The sequence below is a fragment of the Haemaphysalis longicornis genome, unplaced genomic scaffold (genome assembly GCF_048455015.1).
Source record: "Haemaphysalis longicornis isolate Haplotype H1 unplaced genomic scaffold, Haemaphysalis longicornis Haplotype H1 scaffold_6, whole genome shotgun sequence".
Classification (NCBI taxonomy): Eukaryota; Metazoa; Arthropoda; class Arachnida; order Ixodida; family Ixodidae; genus Haemaphysalis; species Haemaphysalis longicornis.
Window position 1 is genome coordinate 151,479,377 of NW_027526407.1, and position 15,333 is coordinate 151,494,709.

Consider the following 15,333-nt stretch of genomic DNA (forward strand, 5'->3'; position numbering starts at 1 on the left):
CGAGCAGTCCATCTTCCCATAAAAGGTTTAATGAAGCAAAAGCTAACTGGAATACATTTACAGAGGCATCCAAACTACACCACACATTCATAGGACACCTACACGTTGAATAATCTACCCAACTGCTCACGGCGCACATCCTCGACGCCGCCGAAAAGTCCATTCCCCACTCCTCTGGTGCCCCGCGCAACCAGCGGAGGCCGTGGTGGAATGAGGACTGTAGGCGGGCGCGAGAGGCCCAGAACAAGGCGTGCCCCACGTCGGGTAACCTAATTTTGTTCAAACTGGCCAAGGCGTTAGGAAGACGTGTGCGCTTTGAGGCAAAACGAGAGAGTTGGCGTTCCTTTTATTCAATAAACTCCTACACAGACACACGGCAAGTATGGACAAGAATACGCAAACTCAAAGGACAACAAACACACAGCCTGCCTCTGGTCAGCACAACAGGGGACACACTCGAAGACCAGGCTGACGCACTCGCACAACACATCCAACACGTGTTCAGTTCAGCACACTACACAAACACTTTCATGAAACACAAACAAACGGCCGAAAAGAAGCCTATACCAGATAACAACAGGTCAACGTCTTCTTATAACTCAGTTTTCACTGAATGAGCTGAAGGCTTCTTTGAGCACGTCTAAACCCTCAGCTCCAGGCCCAGACAACATCACATATACAATGATACAACACCTACACGCAGACACACTTGAAGCACTTCTAAATCTGTATAATATAATATGGGTTTCGGGGCACATCCCACACTCTTGGAGGAAGGACATAGTAGTGGCTTTCTTGACGGAGGAAAAAGACCCATCGTCCCGCTCAAGCTATCGTCCTATAGCCTTGACGAGCTGCCTGTGCAAGCTCTTCGAGATGATGATCAATCACAGGCTCGTGTATTTCCTTGAGTACAACGGTCTTCTCGAGAGCTGCCAGGCAGGCTTCAGGGTGGGGCTATCGACGAACGATCAATTGATAGCACTTGACTGATACATCAAGGATGCCTTCGTGCATAATCAGTACTGTTTACCTGTCTTTTCGACCTCGAGAAGGCCTACGACACCGCTTGGCGTCATGGGATCCCTAGTGACCTCAAGTTATTCGGTGTTTTGGGTAACATGTTGAACACCCTTGTTAGTTACTTGTCAGAGAGGACGTTTCGAGTAAGAGTTGGCTGTGCACTCGCAAAGGTTCACGTCCAAGAAAACGGCGTGCCGCAAGGTGGCGTGTTGAGTTGCACTCTCTTCATAGTAAAGATGAACTCTCTTAAAAAAGCACTGCCACCAACAATATCTTATTCCATGTATGTAGATGACGTGCAGTTATCTTTTAAATCATGTAATATGTGAATATGCGAACGTCAAGTCCAGCTCGGCGTCAAGAAACTTGCCGGATGGGCAGACAAGAAGGGTTTTAAATTGAATCCTGTAAAAAGCTCCTGCGTTGTGTTCTCCAGGAAGCGTGAGGTCCATATAGACCCAGACATTACTCTTAATGGCATGTCGCTTCTTGTGAACAAGGAGCACAAGTTTTAACGTGTGGTGTTTGACCACAAACTCACATACATCCCACATATCAAGAAACGTAAGCATAAATGTCTGAAAACAATGAATATTCATAAGGTTCTCTCCCACCAATCCTATGGGGCTGACAAAGAACTCCTACTACGGCTCCATACTGCTTTGGTTGGTTCTCGTTTAGACTATGGCAGTGTAGTATATGTGTCGGCGACGAAAACAGCGTTGGGAATGCTTGACCCAGTGCTCTACTTTCGGCTACGGTTTGCATCGGGTGCTTTTCGCACTAGCCCTGTCCAGAGTCTGTATGTCAAGTGAAATAAGTGGAGCCTTGCGAACCAATGGACGTACGTGGACTTACTTTATGCTTTTAAAATTTCATCGCTGCATACCCATCCTTTTTATCCTGCCTTTAACGACACATCCACATCTGTGCTTTTTGTAAATCCCCCATCCGTTCCTCTGCCCTTTTCACTTAGAGTGAGAGAGCGAGCCTCGGATCTGAGCGCTTCGTTTTTAGATGTGTACAGATCATCCTTTTCAGACATTTTACCTCCTTGGAAAGTTCGTCCTGTGACCTCCGACCTTTCTTTTATGAAACTTGACAAAAATCGGGTACCGCGAGCTGCAGTACTGCAGCACTTTCTGTCTCCGCAGTTTAAATACCCGCTTGCAGAATTTTACAGTGACGCTTCTAAAACCTCCACTATGGTCTCCTGCGCTGCTCGTGGTCCGAAGTTCAATGCAGCCACAACAATAAGCCTGCACACAACAATTGTTTCAGCAGAAGCGTATGGAATTTTACTGATTGTACGACACATACTTGAAAATCAAATTCCGCAGTCTATCATCTACACAGACTACTTGAGTGTTGTTCGCGCAGTATAATCGCATACACCCCCCAAAAACCACATAGTTAATCTTGTATTCAACACCATCATGTCTGTGTACGCGCAGAAGCATCAGCTGCTCCTCTGCTGGATCCCAGGACAGGCTGGGATTTCTGGGAACGAGTTGGCAGACGAGAGGGCCGCTGCTGCTGCACTCACGAACACTGTAGACATAACAACCGTACAATATACAGACCTCAAGCCACACATAAGACAACACTTGCGGAGAACATGGCAAACCCACTGGAACGAACACACAGACAACAAACTACATTTAATAAAGCCACACTTGGGACGGTACACCACTGACTCACAAAACAGAGACATGGAAGTCGCCTTGGGTAGGCTGCGGATAGGGCACACCCATGCAATTCACTCGTATCTGCTCACGGGATCTTCTAGACCCCAGTGCAGCAGGTGCGGAGAGGCCCTATCCGTAGTGCACATACTAATCACATGCAGGGCACTTCACACAACACGACACAAACGCTTCAGAGAACTCTACAGACAACATAATCCCCTACATCCATCGCTGTTTCTGGGTGACGATGCCATGGTTTCCGTGAAACGTGTGTTTGAGTATTTCTCAGACATTAAGTTTTTAAACCTCATTTCCTATCACGCATAATCAAAACTGGCCCCATACACCAGCCATCACCATTATCTTTAACTAATTTTATATGCTCGGTTTACACATTTTTACCTACCTTTTTGTGGTAACCACTTCACTTCATTAAATAACCTTTTCTCTGGCGCTCTTTGCCCTTAGTCGGCCTTGCGCCATAAAAACTCAATTATCATCATCATACACCGACAGGAAGATGCCGACATAAGAGGGAATCAAACAGCTCCATCTTTGTTTGCCAAAACAAAGCTCCATTTTTTTTTCAAATTTTGCTCAGCTAATTGGCAAAGGAGCTATGCCCCTGCAAATAACAAACATGCCTTGTGCTTTGCACTCGTTGCACTGAGCACAGCTTCGCTGGTCAACATTCTTAATAGAGTGGAAAGAGGCACTACATAATTTAGAAGTCTTCTGTCCCCCACGTTCCTGGTTCATCTATAATGTGTGAATAGATGTGCCCACACCTGATATTTAGTGTATACAGCAAACATAATGGTGACGAGACAGCACCAACCAATGTTCTTTGAGTTTGTGAAATGCTGTGTCAGCTGCAAATTTCACGTGGTGTTTTTTCTACTGCTTACTTCAGAAGAGACTAAGGTACAAACCTTTGGCTAAACACTGAGAGAATAAGTTAAACTGCAATAGGTTTGCGGCAACACGAGGCAAAGAAAACTCCGAGCCACAGAACAACACATACAATTTGAACACGTCAGCAGCTGACATGCGAGTGGCAGCTATGCCTGGCCAAACGCCCGGAGTTCCTGGGAGCACTGAGCGCATGCACCACGAGGCTCGAGCAGTGAGCCTCACAGTGGTGCTTCGTCGTCTTCGTCTTCGTTGATGCTGCTACAGGTTAAACTGCACCCTACAGCTATACATATGACTTCAGTGAGTTCCAGTGTCCCTCAAGAGCATTCACTAATTTGCGCAATAAAAGATCGTAAAGAAATTTTACGAAGGACTACTTGAGATACAGCTACATCTTTGAAGCAATTTTCTAATGATGACAGTGATGATGCCAGTAATTTTCCATGTTGTTGGTTGCACGACTTACGTTTGTCAAAATATTTAAGCCCCCATGACGCTTAGGTGTGAGTGTCCGAAGAAACTCCTATGACAAACATTACTGTGAATAAATGCTGTCACATACGCAGAAAACGACTCACCGTACAGTCCCTTCCTGTCGGGGTTGACCAGCGATAGGTCGTTGCAAGGTGACCCCGCAATCAGCAAGTCAATGGGGCACAGGCTGCGGACCTGCAGTGTAAAGTGCACCGGAAGAACCCCATCAGAAGGATTCATCCAACATAACGGAAACACGGACACATATGAAGCTTGATCACAGCAGCCTTATATGCACTGATGTATTCAAACAATACGTAAGTAGATCTACAATCTACAATATCAGAAGCCTAACATTTTCTTAAGAGTTAAACAGTTCATTCAGAAGAATAGAAGAAAATGGTGGTTATGCCTTTTAAACTATTGCCGTTTTTCAGCCATTTGTTTGTTTCCAGTGGGCTCTCAATTGAGTTTTTTCTACAGTTTTTGTCAAGTTACTGGGAAACCGCAACCCACAGACAGTTATGGAGAGTACTTCAATATTCAAGCTGGATGCTAGGTGGAATTCTTTGCATACACGAGCATTGAGAGGTGAACTGCGTATGAAAAAACGTGACAACAATAAAAACTGGAACCGGACAAAAATGTTTGAAGTCCAAAAAAGACGTTTTGGCTCCCGTACGGATGTATGTTTTGTTGGGGGGCGAAAGTGATTCGGTTATGTTTGTTCAAGATGTGACGTAGGCAACGTGCGTACACACCCGCGAAGTTGCCGTCCTTGCTATTAAGTGCGTGCTGCAAGGTCTGGATTGCCAGGGATTCAAGAGAAAGCCGTGAGGTGCAATTCTTCTCTTTTCCGATTATTTTCGCATCGGCCTAACCTATGGTGAGTTGCATCTGCGTGTTCGGCAAGAGCGATAGAAGACACGTTCTTTTTTCTTGCGTCGTACATGTGCTGCTTGATCCTTTGTTGAAAATTGCCTGTCTTGCCGGCGCAGCTTCAGTCACAGTCTGCGCAGGGAATGCTGTCGATAACGCCTGTCCTCTGTGAGCTTGTCCTTCACGTTCACCAGGGTTTGTTACAGGGCCCGCTGTACAGGGCCCGCGCGCTACCTGTACAGTGCAGGGGCGCGGAACACCTGCAAAGCGCTCGCTAATTCTAGTTACCGACGGTATCGGATCACGCCGATTGGGCGGCGTGTTGCCGGAGAGTGCAGGACGTTCTAGCTGTCGTTTCACGGAGCGCAAAAACGTGTTAGGGTTGCCACTTACAGAGAGATCTCCATGCACGTGCTGTATGTCGGCAACGACATCTTCTAGTTTCTTGCAAACCGTCTTCGTACGGCTTACACGAGAGGCGATTACAGACCATTTGTCGGAGGCAGGGTTCGCAGACGCAAAATTCAGGTAGCGACCCGTATGAGTGGTCTTTAAGTACACGCTTAACGTCAAGTATTTTCCTTCGCGCTTTACAAGGACGTCCGGGAACGAAAGCTCGCCAGGCTGCTCCTCCTCTACGTTACACCTTTTTCCTTCATCCATGCTGTTCAGGTGCGCTGTAAATTCAGTCACTGCCTCCTTCTTGATCACACTGAAGCAATCGTGCCCGTAATGTAGAAAGGTTTTGGGCACAGGACGGAACGAATTGGGTGCAGTTTGCTCATGCGACTCCATCGTAAGATTTGCTGGTGTGACTGATACGGCTGCGAACATTGCTGTCCCGTGTACCTGCTTATAAATTTCGCGCTCGAAACTGAAGTATGTGTTCTCGATGCAGAACCTCAGGAGCCGCCGCAAATCCGGGACTTCAATAGACGTGCGCTCTAGCAAAGTTGCGTCTCTTTCGAGGGCTGCGACGCATGCCTCAAGTGCCAAGTCCGTTGGTATACTCGTCAACGGGGACTGGATGTCAAAAGACACCAGAATGTCGCAATCTTCCAGGGCAATGTCCCGTACCTTGCCTATGAAGTCTTTGGAGTAAAGGACTTCAGTTGTGCTTTTGCCTGCAAGTGCCACAGCATGCGATGCAGGTACCCGGGCAGCTTGTGGAGGGCGGAACTAGTGTAATTCACGATGGGGCGCATTGGTACTTCTGGCCTATGGGCCTTGGGTATTTTGTAAAGGGCCGGTGCAGAACCGTTATGACACAGCGGGCGGTTGTAGAGATTCTTGTGGTGCCGCGGTGCGCAACGGAATATGTCCGAGAGTAGCTTTTGGAAGTCCCGTTGCGCCTTCGGGTTGAGGTCCTTCTCAAGGCGTTGGTACGTGCTACTGACTGAACGTAGAGCCATCATTTTGGACTGGTACTCGGCACTTTGAAGGAGTACTGTAGCGTTGCCTTTGTCATCTGGCAGCACCACTATCTTCAGGTTCTTTCGGAGGCATTTATTCGCTGCTTGTTCTGGGGAGGAGAGCAGTGAAGGCGACGTTCTTGGCCATAACTGCAATAGAACGTCTATTGCACGAGTGCTTGCCTCGTCACGTCTAGAGGGTTAGATCTGCATCACCGCGCTTTCCACAGTAAACATAACCGTTTTAGGTCCTCCGCAGCATCCGCGTTGAAGTGGAGCCTGAGGCTTAGAATGGATAGTTCAGCGGGATCCAGGTCGTGTGCCGATAAGTTGTGCACAGTAGAAGCAGCCAAGTTTTAACCTACGGCCGGATTTCCATGGTTACGCCTCTCGAGCTTGTACTCTTGGCTCTGTTCAGCACGGCGGTATTGCAGTTTGACCTTGAAGTTGGCATGCAGCTGAATGCTGACGAAATCCTCCGGAAACTGGTGCTCTAGTGGACGACGGGCAAAGAAAGATTGTCTGCACTGCAAAATTCTGGCTTGTAGCAGCGGACGCTCCACCGTGAAAACAACGCTGTTCCCGAAGATGGTAGGCACAGGTCTGTTAAGACGCAGGGATCGCGGAATAAAACCGCGTGCTTTGCACGTCACGTTGATGTTAAGGTGCCGTTTGAAGGTGGCAACTCAGCTGGTGAGGGAGATGTGCTGGCGAGTCTGAGTGATGGTGGGTTGGCCGTACGCATGGCATAAGTTGATGAAATCGAGGCTGGACGGAAGCCCGTCTGCACGGGAAAATGCATGACAACAATAAAAACTGGCGCCGACCAAGATTGTTTAAAATCGAAAAAAGTTGTTTCGGCTCCCATACAGGTGCCTTGTTCACAATGAAAAGTGGGGGCGAAAGTTATCCGGTTATATTCGCTTCAAGACGTGCCATGCGCAACGTGCATACACGCGTGCCGTAAAAACGCTTTTATGCATGTCGAACCGTCTAGATGTGACGGGGCATGCACTGGTGCGACTGGCGTTCTATCACAGTTTCTGGTAGGAACGTCTCCTTCGCTGCTCTCCTCGGCACAACAAGCAACGATCAAACGCCTTCGGAACAACTCAGAGACTGTGGCGCTCCCGGCTGACAAAGCCAACGCTACAGTACTGCTTGACAGGGCGGAGTACCAGTCCAAAATGATGGCTCTACTCTCAGACAGTAGCACGTACCAACGTCTCGAGAAGGACCCCACACCGAAGCTGCAACGGAACTTCCAAAAGCTCCTATCTGACATATTCCATTGCATACCACCCCACCACAAGAATCTCTACTACCGCCTGCTGTGTTATAACGCATCTGCGCCAGCCCTTTATATATTACCCAAAATCCATAAGTCACAAGTACCAATGCGCCCTATCGTGGATTACACTCGCTCCGGCCTCCACACGAAACAAAGTACCTGCACCTCGTGCTGCAAGCCACTTGTAGGGAACAGCGAAACGCACGTCCTTCAATCCGGAGACTTCATAGACAAGTTACTGGACACCACCCTGGAAGATGGCGACATTCTTGTGTCTTTTGACATCCAGCCCCTGTTCACGAGTCTACCAACGGACCTGGCAGTTGACGCATGTGTTGCAGCCATCAAAATAGACGCATCATTGCCGGAGTTCACACCTATTTAAGTCCCCGATTTGCGACGGCTCCTGAGCTTCTGCCCCGAGAACACGTACTTTACTTTCGAGCACCCGTTTGACAAGCAGGTTCACGGGACAGCGATGGGCGCAGTTGTATCTGCTACTGCAGCAAATGTTACGACGGAGTCGCTTGAGCAACGTGCACACAATTCGTTCCGTCCTGTTCCCAAAACATTTCTACGTTACGTAGACGATTGCTTCAGCGTGATCAAGGAGGAGGCAGTGACTGCGTTTACAGCGCACCTGAACAGCACGGATGACACAATCAGGTTTACCGTAAAGAAGGAGCAGCAAGGCGATCTTCCGTTCCTGGACGTTCTGCTAAAGCGCGAAGGAAAATCCTTCACGTTCGGCGTATACAGAAAGAGCACCCATACGGGTCGCTCCGCCATTTTCAGTCTGTGACAGCCTCCCACAGATGGACTGTAATCGCCTCGCTTGTAAGGCATGCAAACAGGATTTACAAGAAACCGGAAGATGTCGCCGCCGACATACAGCACGTGCATGGAGATCTCTCTAGAAGTGGCTACCCTGACTCATTTATGCACTCCGTGGAACGTCAGCTAGAACGTCCTGCGCTGTCCAGCAACACGCGTCCCAATCGTGGTGCTCTTGTACTGTATGAACCTAAAATTAACGAACACTTGGCACGCGTTGTGCGCCCCTACAGTGTACAGGTAGCACACGTGCCAACACAAACGTTACGGCACTCCCTGGTGAACGTGAAGGACAATCTAGCTGAGAAAAACTTCCCAGGCGTTATCGACAGCATTCCGTGCGCAGGCTGCGACCGAAGATATGTCAGCGAGAGAGGCAATTTTCAGCAAAGGCTCAAGTAGCACGTGTACCGTGTAAGAAAGAAGAACGTGTCTTGTTCCGCTCTCGCCTAACACGCGGAAGCAACTCACCATGAAATAAATTGGGCCAATGTGAAAATAATCGGAAAAGAGAAGAATTGCACCTCAAGGCTTTATCATAAATACCTAACAATCACGACCAGGGAGCACACACTTATTCGCAATGACGGCAACATCCCACACTGTATGCACGTTCCCTACTCAACATCTTGAAGCAAACATAAGCAGATAACCTTCGCCACCACTTTCCAATGTGAACATTGCACCCGTATGGGAGACGAAACGTGTTTTTAGGATTTAAACATTATTCGTAGGTGCCACTTGTTATTGTTGCCATGTCTTTTCTTGACGAGACGACCGTCCGCCCAACCCTCGATTTTATGTGAAAAACCAGCAGAAAAACATAGTCGTCTTCATAGACAAGCTACTGAAGACGTAGTGAAAAAAATGAAAAGAAGACATGGTTACATGCAGCCCTTTGACGACAACCACGGAGGAACGAATTGCTAGAAACAAGGCAGACGACTTACAAGGAAAGGTAATGGTCGTCACACCGAAAGCCTACTGACGAACTTCCACTAAAGAGTCCGCTCAGCCCAACTTCTCCCCCCTTCAGCTTGCACATGATGCACCTCATGCAAAACTCAGAGACTGCGGCGATCTTCCTCTTGTGCTTCCTCTAAAAACACCGCCGAACTAGCCAACTGTTTTGCATATCCGCTATCCGCGGCTGCGTTGGCCCAACTGCGCGTCTATTTACACGACTCACTGACGTTGCATTCACGGAAATGAGCTAGGAGCGTCCGACAGACATTCGCAGTCCCTTCCCAATACCACTTCTCGGCAATGACGACATAGGTAAAAGAAAACACTTAAAATGCAACAGGGTGGCTCAGGTGTAGAAGATGAGAAGAATCGACACGAAAATGGCAGTCCCCTCCGACGAAGCCGTCATAACACCCGTCCAAAGAAATAAATAGAGGGCCTGGGCAGACATTTGTGATAACAGTGTATCTTTATGCAAACACAGGCTGACCTTTCAGATTCCAAGCCTGTGCTGCTGATGTGACAAAAGTGAGCCACGGAGGCCCCTAGCAACAGCACTAGTTCATCGCTTGTCGCTGTCGCCCACAGTTAAACTAATAGGTTATGTCGATTACAATTTCATCCTGTAGTGAACCATTTAACGGCTGCTCAAAAAGTGACCGCTCATATTCACTACCTTTGTGGTGGTTCCTACTTTCTGAAAAGTGTTTCACAAATTTGTTCATTTTTAACAGTTTTTTCTTAACCTACTTATCTCTTCTGTATAAATAAGATTTAACAACACACAGCTTTTAGTACATGGGTAAAGTTTTCGCTATTTTTCTTTTTGAACGCTATTGATGTCATTATACATACTGTGAGTGAGCATATACTGCACATCTTCTGAGCATATACTGCACCGTTAGGCATATACTGCACATCTTGCCAAGAGTTTCTCAATGCTTCAGGTACAACTTTTAATAAACCTCAAGGAATGCTTTACAAATCCAATGGAATAAATCTTAGTTATTGCGCAAATACTTGCTGTGAGAAAAAAATACACTCTCTTCAGCTATGGGTACTCACCTGTTCCCCCTTCTGTACTTTCGCTTGCAAGTTTCGTAAGTCACAGTCAATCTTGTTTTTTGTCAGAAATAGTGACCACCTGCTGAGTATAGTTTAGCAGTCCTAAATACCATAAACAAACAAGGCCGAAAGAAGGACGGTCACTCATTACGACTGCCAAGTTACATTCTGCATGTTGCACTGCTTTAGCCTTAGACTAATTCTAATGAAAACTGGTATCAGGGATAAATTTTTGTATTTATCCCTGATCCCTGATACCAGTTCATACAAACGTGTACCTTGTCTAGGTTTTATTAGTCTTTGTATTAGATGAATTAGTATAAAACAAACAAACCTATTAGTATCTATCAGAATACAAATACTAATAAAACTAGTGGAGCGGGAAAAGTTTTCAGATATATTACTTTGTATAGCTCAACTAAGAAATAATTGAGATATATTGTTTTTTAAGAATATATACGACAGAATCAATAATAGCTATTTTTTCTGGAATGCAAATGACAATGTAAAAATGAAAAAGCTCAAACCAGACTTTTCGTAGTGGATGACATCGTGAAGTGTTCTGATCTCGTAAATGTCCATAATAGTCCCTTTATATTAGTGGGCAAATAAAGTAAGCATTTGTTTTTATTTGCTGCCTAAAATCCATGCTGCCATCAGAAATGAAGAGAACTGAGAGTCAGCGACAAATCTAGCAAAGCCACGAACTTTTTTTTATCAATCGTGCAATAACATCAAGCCATGATTTGCGAAGCTTGTGAATGAATGATCAATATGGGGACAATAAAAAAGTCCAGTTGGTGCGTGTTAAGCTTGGCAAGATGTTATCTAGAAGTAAGCGGCATGTAGTTGTATTTCACATCAAATGCATGTGCATCAAACCATAAAAAATGTTGGAGATATGTGTAGCAGCCACCTTAACCTTCACAACTGTGAACCAGTCTGCCGCCTGCCCCATCTTGGACCTGTCACACTGCTTCAAACATTTTTGTTCATTCTCCTATGCTAGGTAACGAACAGCTGATGACGACCATATGACACTTGAATTCTATATTGAGGACAGGTGAATGAATTAGGAGGTATCTTCACAATTAGAGTGATGTTTATCCACCATTTATGTACTGGACGTGTACCTGTAGCTGCACCATAAAGATTTAACTTGAGCTTTGTTGATCACATCTATGTTATAGATCCAAATGCTAATTTACCCATTAATTGTCCTTGATCAGGTTACTAATCTACGTATACTTGAATTATTCAGCCAGAGCTCAGTCAGCCACAAACGTTTGCATGTGTATATCCTACTAAAGAGTACTAAAATGTGCTGCCACTTTTCACTGAATTGTTTGAACTTGCAACTGGTTCTAATAGAACCAATACTACACCAGTAGAGACAAATAGGCCGATCAGACAAATACACACTAATAGCCATATTAGACTAAACACAATATATACCTACATATATAAGCCTATTGGTGGCAAAAGGCTTATGCGGCGATTAGTTTTTGTAGGAGAATTTCTGTGAGGGAGGTTGCAGAAGCACTCAAGAGAACCAACTTTTTTACAGAGATAGAAGCATGCAAAAGGAGGGTCCCACACCAACAAATAAAGATGTGCAATTTTGTGGAAGCAACAACAACTAATTACTTTCAGGTAAATGAGTGTAAGCATTACATCACCCCATGCAACAAATTCTCATCCTCTTAAACACTGCAAAAAAAGAAGAATTGAAGATTAAAGAATATTGACACAACGGTGATTTAAACTGATGTTGTTCGCCCTGCAGATGATCTGCGACAACATAAACACCATATACACCAAATTCTTCGAGTCTGCACATGGATGTGAACATGGGCCTCTTCAGGTATATGTAGCACTTCAGCGCAACAAACGATTGTAAGTGGTTAGCCACGTGTTGTGCCTTTCTTGACCGCATCCATTTTCTTTTGCGCTTATTGAAATTCCCAATCAACAGTAACTTACCGATGCATTGACAACCTCTACTTTTTCTCCGATGGTATAACTAATATTCAAATAAAGTAAGTAAAACATGCAAGCTGAGTGTGCCATATGCACTGACCTTTTCTTCGTCCAGTTCTTCCACTCGTCCCAGGTGAATGACGCTAGAGCCATGCTGACTGATGGACACTCTGATCGCATCCGTGTCAACTTCACTCGCGAAGTATGCCTCCACACATAGGCCCAACTTGTCCAAGACCAGCTTTCCTGGAATGCACAGATGAACTTACGTCATTCAACACAGCTCGCAGTGCAATGCTGCAAAGCAAGCACTGTCACCACAAGAATATATATTGCACACTTTGGCTCTATGACATGTCATGAACAAAATCATTCCAGATCACTACCGAATTTGAGAAAATGTTTTGTATGCAGTTTCTCTGAAGTTCCAAGAGGGGAATTCAACCTCGAAGTCTAGCAAAAGTATAAAGTGGGTAACAAGCTTAAGAAATACCACGGCTAAGGGGTACACCATAGTGAAATGCTACAGATTCCTTCAAAACGTGACATCTCCTCAGACAGCCGTTTTTTTTTCTTTTTATTTGCCTCCACCAAAAATGGTTGCTTCTGGTTAGATAAAACCCATTTCTTTGTGGTCAGCACTGCCTTAGCCTTTGAGCCGCCATATCCAATCGCGAAAGTCAAAAGTGACCTGCACACATGCAATCCACTGAATTATGAAAGTTAACAAAATTAACGAAGTGCAACCATTTCTGCTTAAACGATTGCTGTTGCCCAATCTCCCGGATTACTCGACCCGTGCCCAACGGCCTGCACTAATGCTATGACAAGTGTCCAGTGCACACCGTCCAGTGCAGTGCACTGTCCAGTGCACTGCACACCGTTTTTATGGTGGGGTTTTTTTTAATGCCTCGCGCTGCTCGAATGAAGCTACATTGTTGCGGAACATGAGTTTCCCAAAAACACAGCCACGGCCCCATTCACCAAACCCTTCGTATAAATGGCAGTCACTGTTATACCTTCCTGTATTGGTAAAAAATGTTCTGAATAAACAGCAACCACTACTCATGTAGAGGTTAGTTATAATTAAAGGTACACGTAGACCTTCTATCACAGACACACCGAACGCTTGGTTGATATCTCTAGATTTACAGAATCGGCTGGGGAAATAGTAGGCAGCCATGCGGAAGAACAGAGGTTGCCTTCTAATTTTAAATGTGAGTAGACACCAGGTATCAGCAACATCTGGTCAATGTGTTGTTGATGCACGGATGCACCAGTCAGCCATATTTGCTGCCACAAATGCTTTCCACAGACCAGCCAGGACTAAAAAAGACATCGTGTACATGCCCTGCGTATACCAAAATAAAGCTTTGAACTGGCCGGAGAAAAATGGCCCAGACATGCTCAGGCTGTGCAAGCAAAGCTAACCCCCTCAGATCAAAAAATGTGAACTGGTTTCAAGTGGTCCCTGCTTAAGTTGTCCATTAGCCAAATCCCACTTGCGACCTGTTGGTTTTAATTAGCGTCTCGACTGGGGCCAGTTGGTTCATTCTGATCTTAAACAACAGCGCAAAAGACAAGGACTAAGAAAGAAGCACAGACAAGCGCTGACAAACAACTGAGCGTAATTTATTGCTGCTCGCTTATAAATACGCTTGTCACACATAAAAATACACAAAAAACAGACGATTTACACAACCATAAGAAAACGTAATCACGTCTTGTCATATCTACAACCACACGTTTACCCATTAAGGTAATTTATCTCTTTTTGCGTTAAAGCCACCGACGGCTTGCTGACGCATTTTTCTTTCTTCACCGCAATCTCGAACGCTTCGTGAATCTCCCTCGTGTCTGTATCTCTGTAGCGCTTCAAAATGACGCAGTCATCCAGAAAGGGCACACAGCCGTATGGTGTGCAATGAAGAGCGAGGTTGTTTCCCGTGCGTGTTTTCATCGAGTTTGCGTGTTCACGCAGCCGGTCATTCACGCATCTTCCAGTTTGCCCGATGTACGATCTACCGCAATGAAGGGGAATGTCGTAAACAACTTCTTTGGTGCACTCCTTGAAGCGAGTGGCATGATTAGTGGTGCACGATCTTCGATCTTCATTATGTGACTCAGCATTCACTTTGCCACACAAGTTACCCAACTTGTTTTTTGCTGAGAAGACCATATTCACGCCCGCCCGGTTTCCTACTTTCTTGAGGCGATGCGATACGCCATGAATATACGGTATAACTGCGACCTTCTTCTTGACTTGCTCCGGCTCTTTCTGCCTACGAGTCCTTCGTCCAGTAAACTCGGCGAGGAGCCTTTCCGCTACCGCCGTCAGACATTGATTCGGAAAACCTGCCGCCCCCAACCGCCTCACTTGGGTATACAAACTTAAGTTAAAATATAAGTGTTTATACCCAAGTGAGGCGGTTGGGGGCAGCAGGTTTTCCGAATCAATGTCTGACGGCGGTAGCGGAAAGGCTCCTCGCCGAGTTTACTGGACGAAGGGCTCGTAGGCAGAAAGAGCCGGAGCAAGTCAAGAAGAAGGTCGCAGTTATACCGTATATTCATGGCGTATCGCATCGCCTCAAGAAAGTAGGAAACCGGGCGGGCGTGAATGTGGTCTTCTCAGCAAAAAACAAGTTGGGTAACTTGTGTGGCAAAGTGAATGCTGAGTCACATAATGAAGATCGAAGATCGTGCACCACTAATCATGCCACTCGCTTCAAGGAGTGCACCAAAGAAGTTGTTTACGACATTCCTCTTCATTGCGGTAGATCGTACATCAGGCAAACTGGAAGATGCG

At 46.0% G+C, this 15,333-nt stretch overlaps 1 protein-coding gene across 1 annotated transcript in view; it reads right to left on the minus strand.

Annotated features, from left to right (window-relative positions):
- Positions 1-15,333, minus strand: part of LOC144143303 (DNA (cytosine-5)-methyltransferase 3B-like) — a 206,145-nt gene that overhangs the window by 64,402 nt on the left and 126,410 nt on the right. Inside the window, exons 10-11 of the mRNA XM_077675075.1 lie at positions 12,628-12,773; positions 4,205-4,295 (exon numbers count right to left, since the gene is read on the minus strand). Of these exons, the coding sequence (XP_077531201.1) occupies positions 4,205-4,295; positions 12,628-12,773 (237 nt within the window). The remainder of the gene's footprint in view (positions 1-4,204; positions 4,296-12,627; positions 12,774-15,333) is intronic.